We start from the raw sequence: 26,781 nt of genomic DNA, 5'->3' as shown, positions 1-26,781 counted from the left end.
GGTAAGCATGCGCGCGCCTCAGCACGGGTCAGCGCCGCTCCCTGCACCATGTCCGAGGCCTAACGCTCCAAAAATATCGGCTTTTGAATTTTGGATTTTGAGAGATGAAACTATAAGTCTATGATTTCCTTTTGTAGAAAATAACAGTTTATCTCACAAATGACTTGACACTTATCTATACGATTGCAGTACTACAAGAAGTCTAATTGTTTGTCTGTTGCTTATTTATGTGTTTTGGGAAACAATCTGAGGAAGGTTGCTATGTTCAACTTAAACATTGGACCCCCCCCCCCCCACACCCCCCTCCACACACACACCCCACACACCCCACACACACACCCCACACATTTTTATCATTTTTCCTGTCACAGGAATTAAGAAGCATTGCAGATATGAATGGGTTTTTTTTCTCCAAAGTTGCAGTGTCTTCAGGTTTTCTACATTTAAGTAGCATAGTAAGAAAATGTTTTTTTTTGGCATGGCAAAAAAAACGTTGTTTTGTTTCCTCTCCGCAACTTTCAAAAAAAAATAGCTACGTGTAAAAGCCTGTATGGTTATTGCCCGCTCCCCACCAGGTGCAGCGCCCTCTAGCGCGCCATCTTCAACCCAGCAGGGGGAGGAGACATGTGGGACGCACTCCGAGGAAGATTGATTGACAAGCTCTGTCAGTCAAAACCCGCCCCCTACCCCCTCCTTCTTTTTCGCTTAACCTATCGGTTTAGCGCGCGCGTGTCAATCAGCCGGCGTCCCCTTGGAGACAGCAGAAGGGGGCGGGGCATCGGTGCCGAGTGGGCGTGTCCGCATTGAGCCCCAACCACCTTCTCATCTCAGTGTGTGCCTGCAGCTCGTCGTGTTCGGAACGGCAGTTGAACGGCTCCCTGTGGGATTCGAGAGGTTCGACAACCGTCACCACTGCCCACGAGACCGCAGCGCGCGCGGGACATGACGGCAGAGTCCCAGTGACCGGGAATACAGATATACAGAGCGCGCGCGGGACTGACGTCTCAGTGACCGGGGATACAGATATACAGAGCGCTGATAATCACCAGGGAGGAGGAGGAGGAGGAGGAGCAGCATAATAATACTGGTGGGTTTCAGCACCAATAATCATATGGTGAGGCGGGGGCATTCGGAATAGTGCATGCGGGGGTTCCCATGAGCTGCGGGTATCTTCTTCATCACGCCCGTCACTTTGTACAGGGGGGAGGGTATCATCCTCATCGTTAAGTACACAGATCCCAGCAGCGAGGAGGGGGCAGGTCCTGTGTGTAACACTCACACTGCCTCTCCATTATTCAGAGACCCCAGTAGCTGTAGTTTATAGTTACTGAGAAGCTGTCCATTGAAAGGCACGAGAGCGAATCTATCCCAAGTATCCGATCACTATTGATCCCTGTGCTGCTGCCCGCCCCCCCCCCCCCCCCCTCGCCTGGAAATACACCCCCCCTCCCCGGTGTGTAATAGAAGTGCCCCCCCCCCCCCGGGTGTGTGCGGGTGCTGAGTGTCTCTCTCTCCCGGGGATAGGGCTGCCCCTGTGCTGAGTGTCTCTCTCTCCCGGGGATAGGGCTGCCCCTGTGCTGAGTGTCTCTCTCTCCCGGGGATAGGGCTGCCCCTGTGCTGAGTGTCTCTCTCTCCCGGGGATAGGGCTGCCCCTGTGCTGAGTGTCTCTCTCTCCCGGGGATAGGACTGCCCCTGTGCTGAGTGTCTCTCTCTCCCGGGGATAGGGCTGCCCCTGTGCTGAGTGTGTGTCTCTCCCGGGGATAGGGCTGCCCCTGTGCTGAGTGTCTCTCTCTCCCGGGGATAGGACTGCCCCTGTGCTGAGTGTCTCTCTCTCCCGGGGATAGGGCTGCCCCTGTGCTGAGTGTCCCTCTCTCCCGGGGATAGGGCTGCCCCTGTGCTGAGTGTCTCTCTCTCCCGGGGATAGGGCTGCCCCTGTGCTGAGTGTCTCTCTCTCCCGGGGATAGGACTGCCCCTGTGCTGAGTGTCTCTCTCTCCCGGGGATAGGGCTGCCCCTGTGCTGAGTGTCTCTCTCTCCCGGGGATAGGGCTGCCCCTGTGCTGAGTGTCTCTCTCTCCCGGGGATAGGGCTGTCCCTGTGCTGAGTGTCTCTCTCTCCCGGGGATAGGGCTGTCCCTGTGCTGAGTGTCTCTCTCTCCCGGGGATAGGGCTGCCCCTGTGCTGAGTGTCTCTCTCTCCCGGGGATAGGGCTGCCCCTGTGCTGAGTGTCTCTCTCTCCCGGGGATAGGACTGCCCCTGTGCTGAGTGTCTCTCCCGGGGATAGGACTGCCCCTGTGCTGAGTGTCTCTCCCGGGGATAGGACTGCCCCTGTGCTGAGTGTCTCTCTCTCCCGGGGATAGGGCTGCCCCTGTGCTGAGTGTGTGTCTCTCCCGGGGATAGGGCTGCCCCTGTGCTGAGTGTCTCTCTCTCCCGGGGATAGGACTGCCCCTGTGCTGAGTGTCTCTCTCTCCCGGGGATAGGGCTGCCCCTGTGCTGAGTGTCCCTCTCTCCCGGGGATAGGGCTGCCCCTGTGCTGAGTGTCTCTCTCTCCCGGGGATAGGGCTGCCCCTGTGCTGAGTGTCTCTCTCTCCCGGGGATAGGGCTGCCCCTGTGCTGAGTGTCTCTCTCTCCCGGGGATAGGGCTGCCCCTGTGCTGAGTGTCTCTCTCTCCCGGGGATAGGGCTGCCCCTGTGCTGAGTGTCTCTCTCTCCCGGGGACAGGGCTGCCCCTGTGCTGAGTGTCTCTCTCTCCCGGGGATAGGACTGCCCCTGTGCTGAGTGTCTCTCTCTCCCGGGGATAGGGCTGCCCCTGTGCTGAGTGTCTCTCTCTCCCGGGGATAGGGCTGCCCCTGTGCTGAGTGTCTCTCTCTCCCGGGGATAGGGCTGCCCCTGTGCTGAGTGTCTCTCTCTCCCGGGGATAGGGCTGCCCCTGTGCTGAGTGTCTCTCTCTCCCGGGGATAGGGCTGCCCCTGTGCTGAGTGTCTCTCTCTCCCGGGGATAGGGCTGCCCCTGTGCTGAGTGTCTCTCTCTCCCGGGGATAGGGCTGCCCCTGTGCTGAGTGTCTCTCTCTCCCGGGGATAGGACTGCCCCTGTGCTCAGGATGATCCCGGAGGAGGAGAGCTGCGGGCGGCTGGAGCAGCGCTGCAGGACCCCGCGGGGTGAGAGGAGGCAGGAGGCGGTGAGGGGGGAGCACAGGAAGGGGCTAATCGCTGTCCCCAACACCCCCATCCAAAGCCAGCCCTTCACCTGCAGATACACCATGTCCCCGGGACACGAGCTGGGCAGGTAATATCGTCTCTCAATGCGTGCACGCTTATATCGGCTGTGTGAATGTGTGTGTGTATTGCTGCCTAAAGACGGGTAAATGAAGAAGCACAAAGTGACAGGCACGCCAATGCTACAAATGGCGGTGTTTAACGTTTCGGCTGCCTGGCCTCTTCAGGATCCAGGACATTGAGTCATTACATTTTTCTTAATTGTTTCCTTTTTTCGCCTTTTCATGGACCTGTTTTGGACGGTTTGCACCCAGTATTACTAATGTAATTTTGCATCATTAGTGCCATGTTGCTGTAGTTTTCTTTTTAAAATTATATATATTTGAGAGCTGAAACGTTGATCAGTTTTTGTTTTTCTTGTAAATGTTGCATAATGTCCTGGTGCATCTGTTCCCCCCCCCCCCCTCCCCTTTGTATACTACTGTTTGTTGTGGTTTGCACCCAGGCGCGCTACTATTTGTGTGTGTGTGTCTTCGTTCTAGGGAGCGTCCACAGTGGACACTTTCTTGTACTCCAAAACAGATGTATTCCTAATCAAATTGATACAAGACATCTCCTAATCTAGTAATTGGTATCTGAGATTTAAGGGACTTTGTTATCTCTGTATGAGTGTTTTTTTATTTTATTATATATATATATATGTATATATTAATTAATATGCGGTGTATATCGTTTTGGCTGCATTAAAGTATGTGCATTATCTAAGGAGCATGCTCTAATTTGTTCTTATAAACATTTGTTCTGGATCTGGTTGATCCCTTTTAGAAGCTGCCTGTGATTATCCATTTTCCATGTGAAAATCCGGTTGGTACGCGATGAGATATATATATATATATATATATCTATAGATATAGATATAGATATATATATATATAGATATATATATAGATATATCTATCCATCTCATCACTTAATGGGACTATTTATGGTCTTTACACTAAGTTTGCTACATATGATTTATAGTATCTAAAGTGTATGTTTATGTTTAATTATATCACTGTTTGCACTAACATAGTATTGCATCTGTGTTTTTTATATACCTGAACTCCCTCAGTTCAAAGTGCACTCATGTGTGATATGTATATATGACTGAGCATCCCGTGACTTGTAGTCCTGGCAGCTCATTGCATAAAGTTGCAGCCACTCTCAACCTCTTCCTTGCAGGACAAAGTGGAGATCAAGCCATTTTGATTGTAAAAGGGTTGGGGGCCCCAAGCTTCATTACATAAAGTAGTTGCAAGACAAAACGAGAGCGCTCGGCTCTGAAAATACTGTGCCAAGACAAAACCAGTAATTCAGAAGAAAAAAAACAAGCAAGATCCATAGAAATGTTGTGTTGTGAAGTTGATTCCTACTACAGTACGTGCATTTCATCTTCACTGGTCCTAACAGCTCATGTGGAACTTTTTATTCTTATAGTGAGGTTGCATCACGGGGCAACATGTTTGAGTCTGCTGCTTTTAGATAAGTTTATTAGGTGTAAATTCCTCCTTAACTAACTGGCTGCTGTGGCTTAGAATATCCTCACCACATGAATTTTAATTATGGGAAAAAGTTTACTTTGAGTTGTAGTAATGGAAATAAATGCACAGACCAGGTTTTGAACAAGTAGGCACCAATTTTCATAGGTAACAATTTCTTGATTAAAATATCAGCAAATTGTTCATAGGTCATTGACCGTGTCGAGGGTGAGAAGGAGCGGTGCTTAGAAATGTCTTATATTCTCTTTATAATTTGTATATAGTATTGTCGCCTTTGGATATGTTGAGGGGGGTGGGGGGGAAGGTGAGATCAGCATTCAGAACTTGTGATCTTCCTCAAATATTGACCACATCTTCAGTATTTCCTGCTAATGACTTGCTTTAAGCAAATGTAACTTCCTTTTATTCTCACACTGAAATGTTACATGCCGGAGAAAATGAAGTGGTGGTGGGAGCTTGTCAGTGTGCTGAGATATTATTTCCAGTATCCCAGTGCCTAGGCTTTGGATGGGCTGTTAAGGGGTTTTGGCATTAATGGTCATTTCCTGTCCATTACTTTTCTGAATCAGATAGTTTAACAAGGAAAACTACATTAACACTTTGCTGGCTTCTAGTTGAACAATGACCTGCCCCTGGCTGGACATTAATTGACTCGACTGTCGCCTCCTCGTTAATGATGTTACAGCCAGTTAATGGCATTAACAGTCAGTTAATCTTTTTAACAAACTTTGCATGCACAAACTTGCAACAGATGCACCAAATTATTACTACCATTAGCATGACCGCCAATGAGCTCATGGAGTCAACTACATTTTAAACTACAAATTACTTACATGAATTGCTACGGTAGTGGGGGAGTTAAGGCAACGCATTTCAAGTGCAATTTTTAATGTAGCATGTCTTGCCTTTATATGAAGATAACAGTTGAACAGATATTTAAAAATTCTGAGAATGTCTTGATTTTTTTAGGATGGATGTGAATCAAACGATTTGGAGAAGCAGAGTTTTCTGCAGTTGTCCTTGTGTATTAAAAGACACATATTGGTTTTGGTGGTAATTCACAGTTTTAATGCTGTCAAAGGACTGAGTGTGTTTTAGCTCTGCTGTTGGGCATTTTTCCCGGTTTGCTGCATATCCAACCACAATGACTGCTCCAACAAATGCTCCCGATGTGGAATTAGCAGAAAACTAGGCTGTGGGATTGCCTGAATGAAATGGTGTTTTCATATAGAGTATCTGTGGGGTCTTGTGCTATGTTTGGCTCCTATGCAGTGGAGAAATCTTGTAATACATAGTCATGCAAAGTATATGCTTCCCTTTTTAAGGCCATTTGTAAATTGGGAAACATGGCTGCTTTTGTGGCGTTTTTTCCTTTTGTTTAGTCTAATCCACATTCGTATCATTGGTCTGTTTTCTGCCTCACAAAATAGGACAAACTAAAAGTAAAGAAATGAGGCAGCCATGTTGGTGACTAATAGTCTTCAGTGTGTACATTTTGAAACATTACATAGAAATATTATTGCTTTGTCTGCGTTTTACCCCCAATAAGCAGCACATAAGATGAGCAGACCTTTTCTAAAATTTGTAACAGTTTTTGCTTTTTTGACAAATGGGTGATGTGATGAATAGCATTCAATGTGTTTGTAACGAGCTGTAAGTGGTAAATGTTACATAGGATTGGTAACCATCATAAGAGGCTTGTGTTTCACGCTAACATTGTTCACCCACTGAGTTATCAGTCTCTACAATAGTGTTGCTCCCTCCATGGAGTAGCTATACTATGGATAGACACCCATCCGTCTGTTACCAGATACAGTACATGCACAAATAAGTAGACCTTGTTAATGCAGCAATCTGTGGTTGAGTGCAATGGTCTGACCCTGTTTCTGTTGATTACTATTGCATTAAAAAAACTCACCCATGTGTTATCCATAGAAGGGAAAAAAAAGCTGTGTGTGCTGAGCACGCGCATAGTAAGTGAAACTTCTTTGACTTTTGTCACAGAAATTGTATTTGTGTTGGTGATGTTTTAATTAAAAATCAAAATACAAGTTCATTGACAAAACGCAAATAAATTTGACAGAATGCGCGTGCTCGGCACACATCCCCTGTATTAGCTATTTGCACTGATTGTTCGCGTGTGACCGAGTGTGCGCGCGTGTGACCGAGAGTGCGCGCGTGTGAACGAGTGCGCGCAAGTGTGATCGAGTGTGCGCGCGTGTGACCGAGTGTGCGCGCGTGTGACCGAGTGTGCGCGCGTGTGACCGAGTGTGCGCGTGTGTGATCGAGTGTGCGCGCGTGTGACCGAGAGTGCGCGCGTGTGAACGAGTGTGCGCGCGTGTGAACGAGAGTGCGCGCGTGTGAACGAGTGTGCGCGCGTGTGAACGAGTGTGCGCGCGTGTGACCGAGTGTGCGCGCGTGTGACCGAGTGTGCGCGCGTGTGACCGAGTGTGCGCGCGTGTGATCGAGTGTGCGCGCGTGTGATCGAGTGTGCGCGCGTGTGACCGAGTGTGCGCGCGTGTGACCGAGTGTGCGCACGTGTGACCGAGCGTGCGACTGTGACTGAGTGTGACCTTACATATCCCCTTGCACATCACCCCTCCTGCACATCACCCCTCCTGCACCTTGCATATCCCCCTGCACATCACCCCCCCTCCACATCACCCCTCCTGCACATCACCCTCCTTCACCTTATATATCCCCTTGCACATCACACATCCCCCCTGCACATCACACATCCCCCCCGCACATCACACATCCCCCCCTGCACATCACATATCCCCCCCCTGCACATATCCCCTCCCCCTGCACCTTACATCACCCCCCCTGCACCTTACATCACCCCCCCTGCACCTTACATCCCCCCCTGCACCTTACATCCCCCCCCTGCACCTTACATCCCCCCCCCTGCACCTTACATCCCCCCCTGCACCTTACATCCCCCCCCCTGCACCTTACATCCCCCCCCCCTGCACCTTACATCCCCCCCCTGCACCTTACATCCCCCCCCCCTGCACCTTACATCCCCCCCCTGCACCTTACATCCCCCCCCCTGCACCTTACATCCCCCCCCCTGCACCTTACATCCCCCCCCTGCACCTTACATCCCCCCCCTGCACCTTACATCCCCCCCCCCCTGCACCTTACATCCCCCCCCCCCTGCACCTTACATCCCCCCCCCCCTGCACCTTACATCCCCCCCCTGCACCTTACATCCCCCCCCTGCACCTTACATCCCCCCCCCTGCACCTTACATCCCCCCCCCCTGCACCTTACATCCCCCCCCCTGCACCTTACATCCCCCCCCCCTGCACCACCTCACCTCACATCACCTCCCCTCACCCCTGCACATCAGATCACGGCCTCCTCCTGCTCTGCTCCGTGAGGCTAATCAGGCCCCGCTCCCTCAGTCAGCGGGAGGGCGTGGCTTGAGCGCGAGTGCCTGTATGCGAGTGAGCCCAGCGGGGGGAGCTCTGTCTGAGTCTCCTGCCCGGCGGCAGGGGAATCTCCCGCCCGGCGGCAGGGGAGTCTCCCGCCCGGCGGCAGGGGAGTCTCCCGCCCGGCGGCAGGGGAGTCTCCCGCCCGGCGGCAGAGGAGTCTCCCGCCCGGCGGCAGGGGAGTCTCCCGCCCGGCGGCAGAGGAGTCTCCCGCCCGGCGGCAGAGGAGTGTCCAGCCCGTGTATCCTGTGGCAGCAAGCCCACCTGCGGAGGTATGTGTATGTATTTATGTGTGTTTGTTTGTGTCAGTGTGTTTGAGTGTGTTTGCTCCGGGGGCAGGGGGACTTGCAGGGTGCCGCTCAGTTCAAGCAGTAGATGCTGCCCCCATCACCGTGCAGCGGAAGCACTCGCCCCCGATGGAGTACAGAGCTACTGCTGTAATTTGAGCTTGGCGTGCGGCTGGGACAGAGAGCAGGCCTGGTCCCAGGAGCCAGTCGGGTTGTAGCAGGAGAGCTGGATGCCCCGGATGCCGCCCGTGCCCATCTCCAACTGGGGGAAATTGCTGCCGGCCGTTAGGAGCGGAGCCGGCGGCTATCGCCGCCGCCGCATATGTCTGCGGCCGTGTGGGGGGAGCGGGGGCCATTAGGAGCAGCGCCGGCGGCGGCCGCCGCCACTTCTGATGTTTGAAGCGGGTGTGATGTCAGTGTTGGGGTCGGGCTGAGCCAGAACACAGCCCGGCCTCAACTGCCAGCACTGACGTCACATCCGTTTCATTTCTGTCTCCACAATTCTTTTTTGCCCCATCACGAATGAGGTGCCACTAAGGAAGTTTCACTTCAAAAAGATTTACAATACAGCGCAACCACACAATTATTGAAGAACCATGTTTATTTGATATGCAGATGTGTTCCTACATCTGGGGTTTCCGCTGGAGCTTATGAAGACATCTAGGCACTTCAAAATTACTGAAATTATTGCCGCACAACTTTTTATAAAAAGAGATCCCAAGATTTTTGTTGGAGGTTTTGAAGTGCCTGGTGATTTTTGCTTAATTGTACTGACAAGTGTCTGTTTGGGTTCTCCAAAAGAAGACATTCTCGGCTATACTTTATATACTTTATGCACGGCCTACCCTCAGTGTTGGAGGTTACCAGAATTTCCATGCAAAAACGTTGGTAATGGCGGATGCTTTCATTATCAAGTCCCAGAGATCTTATTTCTTGTCGTTTTTATGATCTGTATCAGGGGTGTCCAGCTGCAGTCCTCCAGGGCCACACAGCAGGTTGGGTTTTAAGAATATCCCTGCTTCAGCACACGTGGCTCAATGCTGAAGCAGGGATATCTTTAAAACCTGACCTGTTGTTGGCCTTTGCAGACTTGAGTTGGCCATCTCTGATCAATACTATGTATCAGGGGTGTGCTAACTTTTCCCCTGGCACCCTCCTCTTTACCTTGTTGCCGGCGACCCCGGCATCACTAGACTGGGAGCTAGCTTTCTTGGTGAATGGGCAATACAATACATTGGTTCTGAGTTTACTTATTTTTAACTGTCAGGAAGCCGTTACATTTGAATAACGAATACTTGCTATTGAAGTATCAGTCTCGTGGAATTTGTCAGATGTCTGGGTTTTCATGAACTGGGGTCTGCAACAACAAAAAATTCCCCAGACTGGGTTTTATATGTAGATGAAAATAGTCCACTGTGGTGTATGAATAAACCATATGGTTACTACACTGGTCTGTGTGAGCGCATGGTTCCAGACATTTCAAGCTCTGGGCTACTTTATTTTATTACTAATAAAACCCTGTGGCCAAAAATTCTAGCCTAATTTGAGTCTATTCTATTATAGCTTTTGCTATTAAAATATATTACTTTGCAATATATACATTAGTAGTATGAAGTCTGGCTTTCTAGGGGCCTGCTTGCTTGTGTCTTTCATTGGGGAGCATTAGAGGGAGGCCCTTCTATAAATCACTTAGATTGCATTTAGGAAGCTTGCATTGAGATGGGGACCATTGGTATGTGAAGTATGCGTGAGAAGATTAGTCTGAATTATTACAAAGACTGTAAAACTATACAGTGCTTCCGTTGGACAGAAAGCAAGGAGCTGCCTGCCCAATGGGAAATATACAAGCTGTCGGCCTTTTCTAAACACGGCTGATTTATCCTTTCCCTTAGCAGGGAGCTGTCACTGATAACGTTGGCCGCAGTTGGTTTTTGTGTCTGGGGAGCAGCCTGATCAATTGCTGCCCATTGAGCAGATGTTTCATTATTATGCCAAGTCTTTGATCAGTCTGCTGCAAGGAAAGCTGATTAGTGTAAAGGATTCAATCGAGTCTGATCTTACTCGATCAAAAAGCTATTAAAGAAACAGTTCTACATCAGGTTTTTGTCTTCTGTGATCTGTAAGTCTTACATAATCCAAGTGACACAGGGAGCGATTTTTAATGGTTCAGTGGGATATGAGATGGGTAATGAGTGGAATACTGCTCTGACCTGTGCTGCTCTCAATGATCTGATACTTGTGGGTTGCAGCCAATTTTTTAAGATTTGTTTTATATATAAGCATTGGCTCTTCGCTTTTTCTTTTCTTTTTTTAATTTCTTGAACCGAAGGCTCTAGGGTGATAAAGAAATCGGTAAAACCGCTGCAGTTCAAGTGAATATAAGAATCGGCGACACAATGGCCTGTAAGTCCTTTCTTTTGCAGGGCAGTCCCCGGGAGCCCAACAAGGTCACGTCACAATGTATTTTAAATGGACATTTGCTGCTTAATTTCGTATCTTCATTACCTCTCAAAAATGTTCTTGAAAAATACACCGGAAATGAATGCACATATAAACATTAACTAGCGCTACATATATAATTTTTGTTACTTTTTAGAAATCCTCTCCCCTTTGCCAGCTAAAAGGAGGCCTGCAGAGGGGTCAATCAGTAGGCCGCAAAACTGTTATTTCCGTTAATAACAATGCAGCAGCCATTTAATATACACCAAAAGTGCCCCCAAAATACAAGTAAATATTGGCCGTTCGACATTATAAAATAGCATTTCATGGATTGCACCCTTCAAACAGAAGTTTGTTGGCTTCTCACACAATAAATAACCATACTGCTAAAGGAAAAACAATATTTCAATTAAATAATCACTGCTGCGATCTTCTGTCACTAATTCACTCTAAGTTCCCTCAAATACGAATATAGAAACTACTTCTCTAACGAGTTTCCTGTTCTCTTTGGGTTAGTGGTATCTGGGGGTGTGTATGCATAAGAGAATGCGCAGAGCTAAAGGATATGAAATCACATCATAAAATGCAGTTGAAATATGCAAATGTACTCTATAAGCACTATACAAAAGTAAAATATAAAATGGATGGCGTTTAATATCTCGTTGGGATTCATTGTTGATCCCGCAGGCTTCTACGTCCTTGAACTGCAGATTCCTTGCCCTTTTTCCTCACTGCTGCGGCGTAAAAACGACTGTTGGTTTTGTGGTCCGGTTGAACGGTAATAGACATAACTGAAATCTGAGTTATAAAATTAATTTAAATTGAGAATAAAAATCTCTCCTGCAAACAGTGAAAAATGTAATCTGTGCGTGGCAAAGATCTGTGCAGTCAGGACGACTATGAGTGTAGAAATACCTCATTGGAGATAGAGCACTTTTTAATCCCTCCGCTGCTTTTGGATGCTCCCGGAAGTAAGTGTAGCGCTATGAAAGACATTGTGGGGCGTGGCTTTGGAAAGCAGAGTAATGATTGACAGCTTGAGGTTGCTGGTTTTTAGGGGTTGGTAGGAATGCGGTGGGGGAGGGGTATTTAAGTGATTGCAAGTGTCATTCAAAAGTGCTGCGGGTACATATATTTTCCTGCCGTTTTAAAGAATCCTTGTAAATACCAAGTTCAGGGTTGATTGAGTTCTTTGGCCTAACGCAATATAACTTTTACCCTGTAGTTTAGGGGTGGCAAACTCCAGTCCTCGGCTCTAGTTGGTTGTACTAACCAAGTAAGGATACCTCATTGTGCAATTGAAAACGCTGAACAAGAAACAGAAGATTAACGTACATTATTAATTACCTGAAACCCAACATTTCATTATTATAAACGTTTCTTATTCCTTATCATGCTACATAAAAAGCCTGCACGTATTTAAAGCAGCAGTTCAAGCTGCCGATTAAAAAAAAAATATTCGTTTTTTTCCCCCTCCATCCAATATGTGCATTGTTACAATCTGCACACTGACGAGTGATTAGCTAAATTGGTGATCGATTTGAAGATTCTTCTCTGGGGTTCACTAAATCACTGTCAGTGCTGCAGAAGTGTACCCAACATGCAAAGTTCTGTGTGGAAGATCATGTGACCAGGCAGGCACTATATACAATTGGTGCACTGCTAGAGAGAGGACAGGGCTCAAATAGGGGTGTGCCAGAGCCTGTTTCAGAAGGGGGTGTGACTTTGTAAATGGTTGCTATAGAAACAAAGATGCTTGTTACATTATAATACATTAACAATGTCTTTTAAAATGCTACAAATATTTTCTCATAGTACAAAACTGATTTATTAAAAAAAAAAAAAGCACACATGCAGGATATTGCTTTAACGGTTTCTATGATTTCATTTTGGTTTTAGTTGCATTTTTTGACCAAAGTGTGATCTTCCTCACCTCATTGGGATAACCCCAGATTAGGCAAATCCTCACGTTTAATTCAATAAATACATACACATTTTTACCACTGAACTTCATTCCCCTGCTTCTCTTTAATGTTTGTACTGGAATACTCTGACTTGCAGACTTTAATGTATTTTATACCTTGCCATTAGCAAATCGCCTGGGAGTAGCTGGGTGGGGAGCTAAAACCATTAGGTTTTCCAACCTTGCAATTGTACACACTTCCTTGTCATTAAGCCACAATTTATTTATTAGTAATGTTTTTTTTTCTTCTCTACTGTAGTCTAGTTACACCAAATCCCTAACCTCATGAGCCTACAATCTTTATTATTTTTGTGTGTGTGCCTGAGGATTAGGGAGATAAAAGGATTTCAATCTGCTTCTAATTTCAGAAAAGTACTTTTCCTGTTTTAGCTTCTCCCCAACAGTTAGTCTGTGCAGATCCAGCAGATGATGCGGCAATTTCATTTAAATTGTTACGCGTTGGAAAAACCAGAAAGCGCTTTGTCTAATGAGGGACCAATAGCAGGAAATTGGTAATGTGCATGCAACATAGACTATTACTGTAGTACTGTATAGTCTTTACAACGACAAATGTTCCCATGCGTTTGCTGGCAGGACGCGCTTTTACACAGCGAGATTTTATTTTAGCATGTTTTTCTTCCAATAATCCTATTATGTATGGTTTGCATTTTTTGAGTTGCCAGTCTGGTTTTAATTGCAAAACGAACATCAAAATCGGGCTTGTATTTTGTCCAATGGTTCAGACAGCTCTTACACGTTTTTGTTGTACCCCAGGTTAGCTGAAGTTCCTTTTGCAGCAAGCTTACATTTTGATGTTGCTGTACAAGAGATTCCAGTCAGAGGATAAGGTACTAGACCAAATAAAGACTCTATCATTGCTTATATAAGCTTCATAAAGTCCAGAACCTCCTTAATAATCAATACATAGACGTTTGGTCGAATAACGCCTAATGGAGACTAGAAGAGAACACCACATAATAAAGTGCAACAAACATCTCCCCTCTGATGCGAATTACAGCGCATGATACTTAGGACAATAGATATATAGGTGTGGGAAACTTGTATACTTTAAGGTGCCCACGATCTGTTCTTATGATCCACTTGGAGGTATGCGCTATGCTGGAGTCTTGAAGAAAAGAGACTGGGGTGCGGAGCACTGCCGTTGCACAAATAGAGCTCGAGAAGGGAATCCAATAAAAAGTGTTTATTAGATTACATAGTATCAAAGCAGAGGTTAAAAAAACTGCACCAACGCATTTCATGCTAGCCATGCTTTTTCAAGCTTGATAGTGTGGTCACTGTGGAACTGTTGCTTTATACACTGACGTTGGTGCTGAAATGGGCTAATGCAACCTCTTGTGAAACTTAGATGTATTCTTGAGTTTCTTGTTGTGGATTGAACACATTTCAAAGGGGCAGTGTGTAAACAAATGTAAATAACTTAATATGTAATTGGCTCCAATAAACAAATTAAAGATGGTTTCAAGTAAAAAAAAAGGTATTGAAATTTGCCAACCGTGACCTGTTTTTCTCATTAAACTCACCCCCCCTCCCCTTTTCCAATAACCACTTTCCCACATTCACTTTTTCAAAACTAGCTGCATAGCTCATTTACATTTAATATTGCACTTCGGTTTGATTTTAATAGAGAGCAGTGCAGTTACATTTAGATCAATGTTATTCCATTTTGTTTTGTAGTACATGGCACTCTTTTCCTGTAACGCTGTGCTCACCACAAACAAGGTGGGACCCCGGTAGTGAGGTGGGAATGGGTATAAACGCCACCCACAGCCACGGGGGCACGTCTGTAGTGCGGATGGTCAGGCAGCCGGGTCAGGATTGGAGAGTAGAATGGTTGGGTACTTGCTGAGGTAGGAGCCGGTAGGATGGTCGGTGTCCGTTTAGCCGTGGTCAGGGGTAGGGGTCCGTAAGCTGTGGTCAGGATTTGAGATGCGGAAGGTCACAAGTACGCCGGGTCGGGAAGCCAGAAGTGTGGAGTCCAAGAGTAATAGCCGGGTCGGTACACAGGTCAATCTGGAGCTAGGAGGCAAGACAGGACAAGGAACCAGGAAGTGGGAGAACAGCGCTAACTGGAACTATGCTCAGCCAAAGTGCAAGTGGCACAGCTAAGCATAGATGGGAGAGCATGACCAATGAGAGAGGGGGGCGTAGTGGAGGCGCGTCCTCAGCGGAGGCACGGATAAGAGGAGACACACAGACAGGTGGGCATAATAAAGAGTTGACACGCAGCTTGGGAGCAGTGCACACGCGTCACGTATGCGCATCGCAAGCGGGGGGCGGAGCCAGACGAGCTCCTACGGGAGCGCACACTGTAAGGACGGCAGGGTTGCGTGAGACATCAGGTAAGGAGGGAGTGCGCAGCGGGGGACGCACTCCCCGGTTCCTTACATTTCCTCCAAAGAGAGACCGCAACCAAACAGCTTAGTGGAACATATGAGTCTACAACAAATCTTTGTGTGCGGCTTAGTATTTTATTCTACTGTACTGCTAATGAATCTGGATGCACAGACTGTTCCTGACTAATAATGAATGCATAACAAATGAAAACCAATCATTAGAAGATGAAAATGCTTCTAGTCACTACAAAAATGTTTCCCACCGGTGGTAATGGATGCAGTTTTATAGGTGGGGTCTGAAAAACACAGCAACATAATGAAAGCTTAAAAGCCAATAACTCTATCTGATGCATGAAAGAATACTACCTGCCCATTGGTAGCGAGTAAAAACAAATAGATGGATGCAATCCCATTAAAATCACGTTTCACACACCTGTGTATTTATGTATATTTCTCTACTGTCCCCTATGACGGTGCACACGATGGGGTTTTATATCCCTCCTACTGCGGGGTAGGGCCACCTTTTGCCAGAACATTCAAAAGGCTCCTCCTTGCTGAGTTATATTTTTGTCCTACCTGTTTTCGGTTAAATGTCCCTCTTCGGTGCTCTTGGGCTGTGGCCATAGTGCAGGCGCACTGAGGACTCCGATGATGGGGCACGTGGCCGTGACCTCACCAGGCTGGTTCGCTCTCATTGACTCAAGCGCTCACATGATGCCGCCGTGACGCGAAAAATCTAATTCATTTGTCTCCAACTCCTGTCGCGCTTCTGTGCGCAGTGTGGCCAGACTGATTAAGGTAATGAATTTGTTTTTTGCCACGTGCCGGATGTGCGCACTATGTCCTCAGCCTAAGGCCTCGGCCATGTTACGTGCTTGCTGGCGGAAGCGCGCTGAGGCGCGCTCCCGCTCAGCACTGAGTCCCTACAGCCGCAATTAGAGCGGCTTTAGTAGGGGCTCACCTGCGCTTACGCGCGCTTGCGGAAGCGCAGGTCTTGGGGGAATTTAAAATTCCCCCGCTTGCCGGCGAGACAGGCCGGTCACGTGAGCGGTTCGCCCAATGAGGGCGAACCAGCTCCGTGACGTCACTGGCCCGCCCCCGGCCAGTGACGCGCCCGCCCCCGGACCGCCCCCTGACGGCTGCTGAGAGCGCTTGCGGTAAGCAACCGCAAGGCCAGGGAAAGCACCCGTTTTCCCTGCGCCTCAGCACGCCAGCAGGGACCGTGGACTCGGCCTAAGGCTGCGCTTATATTGCTGGCAACGCGACAGTGACATCAGGCTACTGTTGCTGGAAAAATCAAATTGAGATGACTTCCAGCGATCACAATCAAGCCGTTGCGCCGCGCTTACTATAAGCTCACACAACAGCGGCAATGCGTTTGTTTTGACACGTCGCGACGTCACTATAAGCGCATTACCTTAATCAACCTTACCGGGTTCCTCTTCTGGTGTCCCCTCAAGCCGCGCTGTTCATACGGGAATGTAGGATGGGGAAGTTGCCCACCGTCTGCGGACCATGGCAAAACTAACCAGATGTGTGGGGGAAGCTACCTGGTACCGAATATGCCCCAACCAGAAGTTTGGGTCTCTGCAACTGGAAGTACATAATGCGCGGGAGCGCATGCTGGGAGAGTTTTGTTGCCTAAAGTTCATCAGAGAAAGCTACCTCCCCACTCCCAGCTAATCACAGGTGCCTACCTACCCAGGCCCCCTAAGAGGAGCATGGAAGGTTCCAAGGCATCCAGTCTGTTTTGCTTCAGTTTTAGTTGGTCTACTCTGCTGCTGCTTCCTGACCTGAGTGTGCTCCTATTGCCTCACCTAATCATAAGACAATCTATTGCTTCCTGTGGAAAGTAAGCCTAGCAAGGCTTTTACCAAAACTAAGCATTGTGTTGCTGTATGTGTTTTGGGAAGGAAAATTGCCTACAAATTATTCCAGACATGCTGGTCCAAATGTATTGCATCTGAAGCAACTCCTCAGATGGTTGAGTTTATTTTTTGTCCTGGAAACATTTGAAATTGCCCGAATGGAAGCGTAGAACAAACCCCACACGTTCCAGATCTCCTTGGGGATTCTAATATACACTGTATACTCTGACAAAAAAAATCCTCAGAGGAAGAGTGGGGAAATCAAAGCAATGGCAAACTTTAATGTAGATGCTTTAGATTAATGAATAGGAGGAGACCTCGGATGTCAAACAAGAACTTAACACAGTGTATCATGTTTTTTTAAAGTAAGTCTATGCAACTGAGGATGGAGAACATTTTGACAAATGTTGTTCCTGCCGCGCATTAGGAGTGACAAAACCCCAGGGTCTGTACTGTCGGAGGGACTCTGAGGGGAAAAAAAGTATCTATGTAATAAAAAAAAAAAGTGTGAGAATGAAATCGCCTTATAGTCTGCACGTCCTGTAGGTAAAAGCCAATTTGTTAATGATTCAGTGACAGCTGTGTATGGGCTGTATTTCTAAGAGCGTTTGTGTAATCTCATAATCTTCTTTTAAAAAGCAACCATGTGAAAAAACCTTTTTTGTTTTTAGGAGTAAAGTTTAACTAACATGAATTGTTTTAGAACAATGGTGTTGAGCATGATCGTGTATACTGTAGTGTAGAGTTCTAGTCACTGTTGGTAGTGGGGAAGTATTGATTTATTGAAGGTCATCTTTTAAAAAGCAGACAAGACCATTCTTAATGTGTACGAAGCTTTTAAGTCCTTAAATGTCTGTCTTCTCACACATGACGTGACCCCCATAGTAACAAAAAAAAAATACGTATAGTACACCTGGTAAATCTATGAAGATCTCGCTTGCTCCATTAAATGGTATCGTAAAAAAAAGGCGCTTACTGTAGTCGATTTTTAAATGGTCTAGTCGGCTTTTTAAAAGATTTGCTCAACAGTAAAAAAATAATAATCTTGCTTACGTGATGCATTTCCAAAGGCCAGAGCTGCACTGCTCTTATGTTCATTCTGCGACTGTGGAATAAAGGTTACATTTAGTATCCAGAAGTGGTTTAATATGCTCACTGGGTTAATAGTAATGCATCAATTTAGGTCTTTAATCGAGGGATTGTGGCAAATTTGTAATGGGTGTATGGACACTTTTTTTTTTTTATTCTTTTTTTTTTTTTTTTTTTTTTTGAAGCTGGCATGAGAGAACTTGCCGAAGGCTCGTCCATCTGTAATTAGTGCTGTCAGTCATGGAAGTCTTTATTCTGCTGCTCCCTATTACATAATATAGAATGTTATTTGTTGTAGTCCTATGACTCGACTTTTGATGCAGTTCATATTGGGAGCATAAGGGAATTAAATATTACCTCTTGACTACTCTACAAACATTGACATGTTGTGTTGAGTACTATTCTATGATGGCGCCACAACCTTTTGTCGGCTCATCAAAAGCTCATGCACATACCTTAGCCAGAAGTTCTTTTGGACATCTCCACGTGGTTTCCTCTTACACACAAATTGGCAACGAGTTTGCACCAATGACGTAGCTCACCTATAGGTTAATATCGAGTTAGATCTGTATGACCTTACTTTTTAGTTTGCTATAACGAGTGCTACATCTCTTATTCCGTCTATTGAGGAGAGCCAGAAATATATAAATTCTAGTTATCGCTATATACTTCATAATTTATTTATTTTTTTTAAATGTAACTCCTCTTTTTCTAGGCCCCAGACTCAGACCTGTTGCTAAGGTGGTGGCCCAAGTCCTTTATACCTAAACGATGTGCCACACGTGGCTTGAAGTCTGACAATGGGAAATAACTGCAATGTGGGTGATATAACAGATTTGGATAGCTGGGTATTGGAAACCTTGAGATCCTTAAAAGGATCACTATAGTCATATTACAAGCACATCAATATAAAATTACACACACACGGTGTGCGAGTGTCAATGTCGGCAAGTATGCGGTCACCCAATCCTGGGTATCCTGGCCTATGTGATGGTGCAGGCACACTGTTGGAGCTCTTTAATAAAACAAAGTGTAGCAGGCCTGTACTTCACAAAATACTTCGGTACCACTGTAACTGTTGACGCGCCCCTCTGAATTTGTGTGGCTTCCCAGCGATCTGCTGGGCCCCTCCGCACGCTGTACTGATCTCCCTCCAATCAACGTCTGATCTTAGTGTGAGACCCGGGGCCAGTTTGTTCCACTATCAAGCCTGAAGTCATCCAGGCTTTTGCTGATCTAGTGTGCCCTCCCAACCCCTCTTAAAATCGCCTCTCTGCTCAGTCCTGCCTCTTCCACTACCTTAGCTATTGGCTGATCCTAGGTCTATCATAAGTTACATGTTCGTGGCACACTGGAGTATTACAATGGGGATTACATATATTTTTGAGGGTGAACGGTTTTGTGCAGTGTAATTTTTTTTTTATATCTATATCAGCAATGCATACAAGCTTCCTTTTTTGCATGTTGCAGAACTGAATTATCATGTCCTGCACTCAGCGCTCCTTTTTGACCCTTCTGTGAGCCATTTTACAAGAGATGTTTTGGCTGTTATTTTCAGATGTTCCATTAAGCTTGTTCCAGCCAGGCAGGCCAGTAAAGCATTGTGCAATGTGTTTGGGCTCCCTGGCAAGCAAATACGCCATATTTGTTATTAAGCTCAGCCATACCTGCTGCACTATTCAAATGACCAATTTCTCTGTTTATTTAAATATGAACTCCGTAAAGCAGTGTGTGGGGTGTTGTCACCATCCAAGGTGTGTTTTTTTTTTTTTTTGTATTTTTTTTTTTTTTGGCAATTCCAGTTTGTGGGCTTCATGAATTGTTTGCGATCCGGTTCTATAGCAGAGGTTATAACAGAGTGGTATGTTACACTTGGAACATAATCCTTTACCAGAAGGGCAAGACGGTTCTACAAAAATGCATTTGACAATGGTGGATGTTTTAACCATTTCCCGCCCCTCCTCCCTCCCCACCTCCCCCCTGCTCTATTAATATGTAAATAAGTGATAACCCCAAGAATTGCTGCATTATGGTGCATACGTAATATATTCAATAAGACTTATATTTAAGAGGAATAAACTTGCTAGTTTAACTTGCAGGATATGTAGATTGGCAGTTTTCTGCTTTTAAAACATTTGTATTTCACTAATAGATTTTTCAATTAAAATGTATGAGACAACCTTTTGTCCAAGTTAGTGTAGTATGAAAAAATAAGGTCACATGCACTGTTGGTTTTATAAACATAACAATAATTTTAGTTAGTGGAAATCCTGACAAATAAGTTCAGTTTGCCAGTATTTGGAACAATGACTCTTAAAACCTTGTATTAGCTGTGAGGTTGAGTGAGCTCTTAATTGCTATTTTTTGTGTGTATAAAGTTTTATATAGCTTTTATAGCCTTATCTTTTATATGCACAAGGTTAAGAGCAGGAGAAAAAAAAGAGCAAACACAATTTGAAATGGGAAGAAACCCAAACTGAAATAGGAACCTAAAATGTGTGTGCATACAGATATAAGCCACGGTTATTGACCCCGCTCATAACACAGATTAGGGTGGCAGTGATGACGCAGAATACCACACCATAACGCTCCTGGCTTAGTCTGTATATAATACCGCATTAATAATTTGTATGCTTTGTTTTCCTTGCCCCTTTAGCATGTAAAAGTTTTAAATATTGAGCATGGCAACCATGTGACTTCAGGCTCTTTTCCAGTATGCCTCTATGCTTTCAAGCATGCCAGTATCCTGATTGTGGTAATCCGTGTTTGTATACCCTGTATCTACTTGCGTAGAAGTAGGTCACCATACAATGCAGTCGGGACTATTGAAGGCTCAGCTCTTTATGTCCAAGCATTACTTCATGCACCAGAAATGTGGAAGACAAAAGGATGTTGACATTTGTCTGTTCAACGGGCAGTGTTTTTATGTTTTTTATTTTATGATTTATCTCTGCAAACTTTGATTCAATTTACGGGATGAAGCCAAACTATGAACATTGTTAATTTCCACTTACAATTTATTCACATTAACTTTGTAACGGTAACCTTTCAAGCAATCTTGTTTGTATTGCTGCTGTTGTTGCTACATTTTTATAACTTCTGTTTTTATTCCTTTTTGTCCTAGATTGCATTATTTTTTTATTCGTTCAAATGACCGTTAAATAAAAACTTGATGTACTATATGGTAAACATCCTTTTTCTATCCAGATTTTTGTGTGCTGAAGGCCACATACTGTAATATAAATAGAAATGTGGGTAGAATCATTTAATGGCTGTCGTGACGTGTATATGCACTTTTACTTACAGATATGCTAAAATGGTGCCAATTACTACAGTATGTAAGAATAAATATAAATGTGCTCCTTGGCATATGGTAGACCAATCCAGACAAGGGAAGAAGAGACAAACTGATCTGACAAGTCCACATTATATATAGCCTACTGTGGTGGTTAAATTGGCAACTGCAAGCACAACATAGAGTGTACACCATAGGGGCTGTCATACAACTTCTATATATTGGTGCGCTGCTTATCAATTCGATCATGGTCTAGATTAGGTGCCAAGATGGACTTGTTGGAGGGAAAAAGTAAAAGCCAAATTCTGCATTGTCTTCATTACCTATCTCTAATGTAAATGTGATGATTAGGAACAAAAGGTTAAATAAAGTAATCTGTTAAATAGATCGTCCTGTCTAAAACTCCTTTTTTTTTTCCCCCATCCCTCTTGCTCTAGGGGAAAGTTTGCGGTGGTAAGAAAGTGCGTGGAAAAAGATAAAGACAAGGAGTTTGCGGCCAAGATCATGAGAAAACGAAGGAAGGGCCAGGATTGCCGCATGGATATCATTCATGAGATTGCTGTTCTGGAGCTGGCCAGAGGCAACCCTTGGGTCATTAAACTGCATGAGGTCTACGAGACTGCTTCTGAAATTATCCTGGTGCTGGAATAGTAAGTATTGATATTTGTTTAACCCCTGTACTGCCGACGTTGCATAGTGTATTAGCACTTTCTCACAACCAGATTATCACATTTGTGTCTAATACTGGAGAGGCCCGCGGTGCAATGTATTGTAGCCTTTCCAAGATTGAAGGGGTTTGGAGTGCAGTGTCACTTGTTATCTAAACAAAGTGTGCTTAATGGACGAGGGATTTATTACAACCATATTTTGCTGATTTCTTAGCGTACAATTGCTTTTCGGAGCCTTACCTTAATTAGCATGTCAATTAAAACCGTAGAATACACCGTGCATACTGTTGGTATGTGCTTGTTCCTAACCGTGGAGATCCTGCTGTAAGGATTCTACGGCTGCTATGGTTAGGGCCATGTGGAAAACCTAAAGAAACTATACAATAGTGGGCTTACTCTTGCTGCCGTGACAGCATGTTTTATCTTCATATTCTAGCATTCGCCTTATTTTAATTCTGTGGAAACTAAGTAGAACAAACTGAACCCTACTCTATGTAATTCCATGTAATTTGGTGCAGACTTTAAAGGTTATTAGAATATATTCAAGCAACAAGCCTGCTCTTTGGGCTGTATACTTAACTGGTGAATATCTCTGGAACTTGTGGGAGGGGAGAGGGGGAGTTTTCAGATCTGAATCATGTTGTTTTCAGTTCTGGTGACCCCAGACTCAGAGGGGGAAGAGAAATGAGACTGGATTGCTGCTTTAATCTCTTATGGAAATCAATGTGCGCATGTGGGTAATATTACATTCTTTAACTTGGCTCTCCTTAGGTTCTGCAAAACTCCTTGGAGAAAGTGTAAATTAAATTAGCCTTACTAATGTGGGGACATGCACATGGACAGTGTTATAGGAGTATGGATTTATAGTTGATGAGTTTGGCTTTAGAGTATGACTTACCTCCAGTAACACTTTTGGAGGTAATGGGTAGTGTGCCATGCTTGGGGTTTAAATTGTCGGATATGTGTGGTGGCAAGGGCTTGTCTAACATAAGTATACTGCTGTGTAGAGGATTCCAGGTCTGGGCAGGAAAGGGTGGAGTGTGCAGAGGGTAGGGGAGGCTAAAGGTTAGGAGGTGATGATCAGAGGGATTTAAAGGAGTTGGACAGAGCAGAAGCAGGAGAAAACCAGTTCCAGGGAATGTCATTCCAGTGAGTGGGAGAGAGACCAGAGGAGGTGGTTAAGAAAAGGAATTGAGAGGCATTGGAATTGTCAATTGATATAGTCTCCCAGGATGACAGTAGGTGTCAGACGAGAGGAAGTGAAGGAGCCAGACGGCACAGTTGTCAGGAATTTGAACGCTTGGTCCAGGGTGGTGATGGGTGGCAACATGGAGGGTTAGGGGGGGAAATAGTGATGGACAGGGTGGACTTCAAACGGCAGGGAAAAGGGGTGGTTTGATAAATATACAACTTTGGGAAAGTGGCATGCCCACTCCGTTGACCTGTTGCCAGGTTTGAAGGTGTGGCTTGTGGAAAGAAGCAGGAGAGTCGGTATCTGAGGGAGTGAGACAGGTTTCTGTAATGGTTAGTGGGTTAAGAGTTGGAAATGATTGTCATGAATTACTGTATGTTTTTTGAAGACAGATTGTGCATTGTGTAGGGCACAGGAAAAGGGAAGGGAGAGGTGAAATGGGGATGAAGTTGGAGTGATTGGCAGTGCGTAGTGAAAAGGAGATGGTAGGGTGTGGGATGTAAAGGGATTGGTATGTGGCTAGGCCAAGGATTAGGAGCTATGTCACGTCACCACAGAGTAGGAGTAAGGGGAGGGAGTTGGTGGATGGTTTTGAGTGATTGACATGTGATAAGCAGATGGCGTTGATGGCTGCAAAAGGAGTGAGCTAACAGTAGAGAATTGGAAATTAGGAAGGAGGGTTCTGGGGATGAAGTGTGGAAGCTAGGAATAGAGTCAAAAGTGCAAGTGAGAGCGTAGGTAAAAAAGAGCAAAGTAACAGTAGTCCAAAGCTGAGAGGGCTGTTATTACTTAATGATGCTGTAGGGTTTCCAGTTTGAAGTGTTAGCCATTGCCGTGTACAAATGGTGGCAAATGCCAGCAGTCCTTTGGCTGAGTTTTTGGGGCACCCCAGGTAGAAGCTGCAAAGGACGGGGCTGACTAGCACAGCCAGGAATCCCAGATGCTAACCCTTGGCACACTGTTTCTATGCAGAGGCGTTCAGCTCTTGGTTGAACCCTTTCAGATGTTGCTGTTTGAATGATGTAGATGTACGCCAAATACCTCAACTTAAAATATATACATTTTTGGTAAAAAAATTATTTTAAATGTGACTGGTGTTTGGTGTAAATGTTTATTACAAATGTAAATGTTTTTTGAAATTACATTTTAGCACCCTTCTATCCCTAACCATCAGAGGTCAAGGTAAAGAAGTTATGAAAGCAGCAGTCCACCCTGGTCACCATTTTATTTGCATTTATACTTTAAGACCGCTATGCCTTTTCCAAAGCGTTTTATTTTTTAATATCTTATGCTTTGTTAAAGAGATGTAAAAGTGGTTGAAATATGAAGTCTCGGGGAGGTTCAAATGAAGCTCTCCTCTAATCCATCGCAGTGTAGAGATTTCTATGGTAACCTCAGAAGCTAGAGATTAAGAAAATGTTTAGAAAAACTGGAAAAGTGCAGGAAATGCTGAGGGGTCAACATACAAAAATGATGCTAAACTCGTATAGGCTTTTGGAGTGTAATGCTGCTTTAGAAGAATGGACTCAACACGGATCAAAGGGAATCTCCAGGGCAGGAGGGGGTGCCGTGATCCCGTTGACATTGGCAGATCTGTCTTTAAAGAAACGCCAATCTCTCCCATGGTTTCAAGCAATACCGCGATTATAAAAAATGGCCAGTCTATCAATGTTTTTCATCGATCTATTGCCCAGTGTAAGCAGAGACTAAATTAAATGATAAGGTTCCGCTACAGTTTGGCTGGATTCTGTTGCTTAATTGCTAAATTCTATATTATCCAAACCGGCTTATTTTATTTAGAAAATGCTCATTGAAGACTGGGGAAATTCTGGGAAACGGCCCAGACTGCTGCTTCTGCAGATGAATTACCCCGGGTTGGAATTCTGCAGTTGTATTTTGCATCTTTACTGTACTCTGCAGAATGTTGGTTTTCAGGTTAGATTGCTGCAGATTTTGTATCCTTTTTTTTTTTATTTTTTAAAGTTACCTGTTAAGTCATGTTGTGTAGAGATTAAATGGAGAAACCTGCCCTTCGTGCGAATAATATTTGTGCTGTAATCCTTGCTTTGTCATTGATTTATAATGCTGAGGAAGTGAAAAACACAATCGGTGTTAAAGATTAACACATTCTCAAACCTGCTGCGTCTGAACAGGAAAGGGTTGTACACAATGCAATGCTTTGTTGACTATGGCAACCGCTTTCCAATGCCACTGAAGTTTGTCTGCTACTTTAAGCCTCTTCCTCCCATCGATTCATGAGAATTTTGTTTGTTTGTTTGTTTTTTTGTTTTGTTTTTTAAAGGCGCATTGCAATTTTCTCACCTGTGAACATTTATTATTTTCCCAGTACTGCACAGCAGGATTTTTATCTGCTTACAATTTCTTGGTGCGTGTGCAGAGGGTGTCCAGTCCCACAAAGCGGCATACACTTTAGTATGCATGAGACTGCTCGGCCACATTCGCGGCCATTTTGTTTCATCATTTAAGATGACACTTTTTTGAAACGACCATAAAGCGCAAGTCTGAAAGGAATAGATCAGGCCTATCAACAATTTTGGAATATGCAACACACTCTGCATTCCTCACTGAGGAAAATGCTCTGGGAAAACTCAGTTGTAGGGATCATGTTTGAATTGCCAACCCGTTCTTAGGAAATTTACAGTAACAGCAGCTTTTGACCCCTTGAGTACTAGAATGCCCATCTGGTACAGAATGGGTTAAGAGTTGACACGTCTGTTTCTTGTTGTTTTTAAGGCTATTCAGGTCTTGATGGCTGCAAGTCTAGCGATTTTTTTAATTTTTTTTCCCCTGTCATGTCTGTGGCTTGCTATGGCTGTAGTTTACACGGCACGTGTGCCTCTTGTACAAGGTTATTTGGTGAAGTGACAATCGGGCGTTTGCTTTTCCACAGTGAATGTGTCCACTCATCCCCCACACACCTCACTATACTCAGAAGTATATTGTGTCAAGGATTGCAATACCAATGAGTAGCGCCGCTATTGGTTGTGCTTCATTGGAAGTGTAGTTTGTAAACCCCCATTAGTTTGCTGCTTGCCATGATGTTACACGTGCATGGTGGCCCGAGGCTTTGGAGCCATGCACAAGGCCACAGATGGGCTTTAACTTTTTTGTATGGTTCGAGTAGATGTTGTATACAAACGATACACCACCATGCGTTTAAATCTGCTCCCTGGTATATTGCTTTGGTGCTACACATGTTGCTGGGGTATTTCCCACCATCCTACACCATTCATGTGCTTGTGCTGCCATATAGTTTTCAGCACATGCTGCCATTTTATATTCATGTGCCATATGGTGTCAGGGCTTACAATAGGTAGAAGAAATCTGGCAAATGTATTTTATGGATGGTATATTTGCAACTGAATGGTCATAATATATAGATTAATATAAAGATATCTTTAGTACAAATACCTT

General features: G+C 45.2%; 1 protein-coding gene across 2 annotated transcripts in view; it reads left to right on the top strand.

Annotated features, from left to right (window-relative positions):
• The first annotated feature begins 811 nt into the window (after positions 1-811).
• The window catches only part of STK17A (serine/threonine kinase 17a), a 46,718-nt gene continuing 20,748 nt past the window's right edge, over positions 812-26,781 (top strand). The window contains exons 1-4 of one of the 2 annotated variants that reach the window (XM_075586574.1): positions 822-942; positions 997-1,087; positions 3,077-3,280; positions 21,924-22,136. In XM_075586574.1, coding sequence (XP_075442689.1) covers positions 3,096-3,280; positions 21,924-22,136 — 398 coding nt within the window. In that variant the 5' untranslated portion in view covers positions 822-942; positions 997-1,087; positions 3,077-3,095. Of the gene's footprint in view, positions 1,088-3,076; positions 3,281-21,923; positions 22,137-26,781 lie in introns of both variants that reach the window. The other variant, XM_075586572.1, reaches the window with a different exon arrangement.

Source organism: Ascaphus truei, chromosome 2 (genome assembly GCF_040206685.1).
Source record: "Ascaphus truei isolate aAscTru1 chromosome 2, aAscTru1.hap1, whole genome shotgun sequence".
NCBI classification, from domain to species: Eukaryota; Metazoa; Chordata; class Amphibia; order Anura; family Ascaphidae; genus Ascaphus; species Ascaphus truei.
The sequence above is the reverse complement of the archived record's forward strand: the minus strand, read 5'-3'. Positions and strand labels throughout refer to the sequence as shown.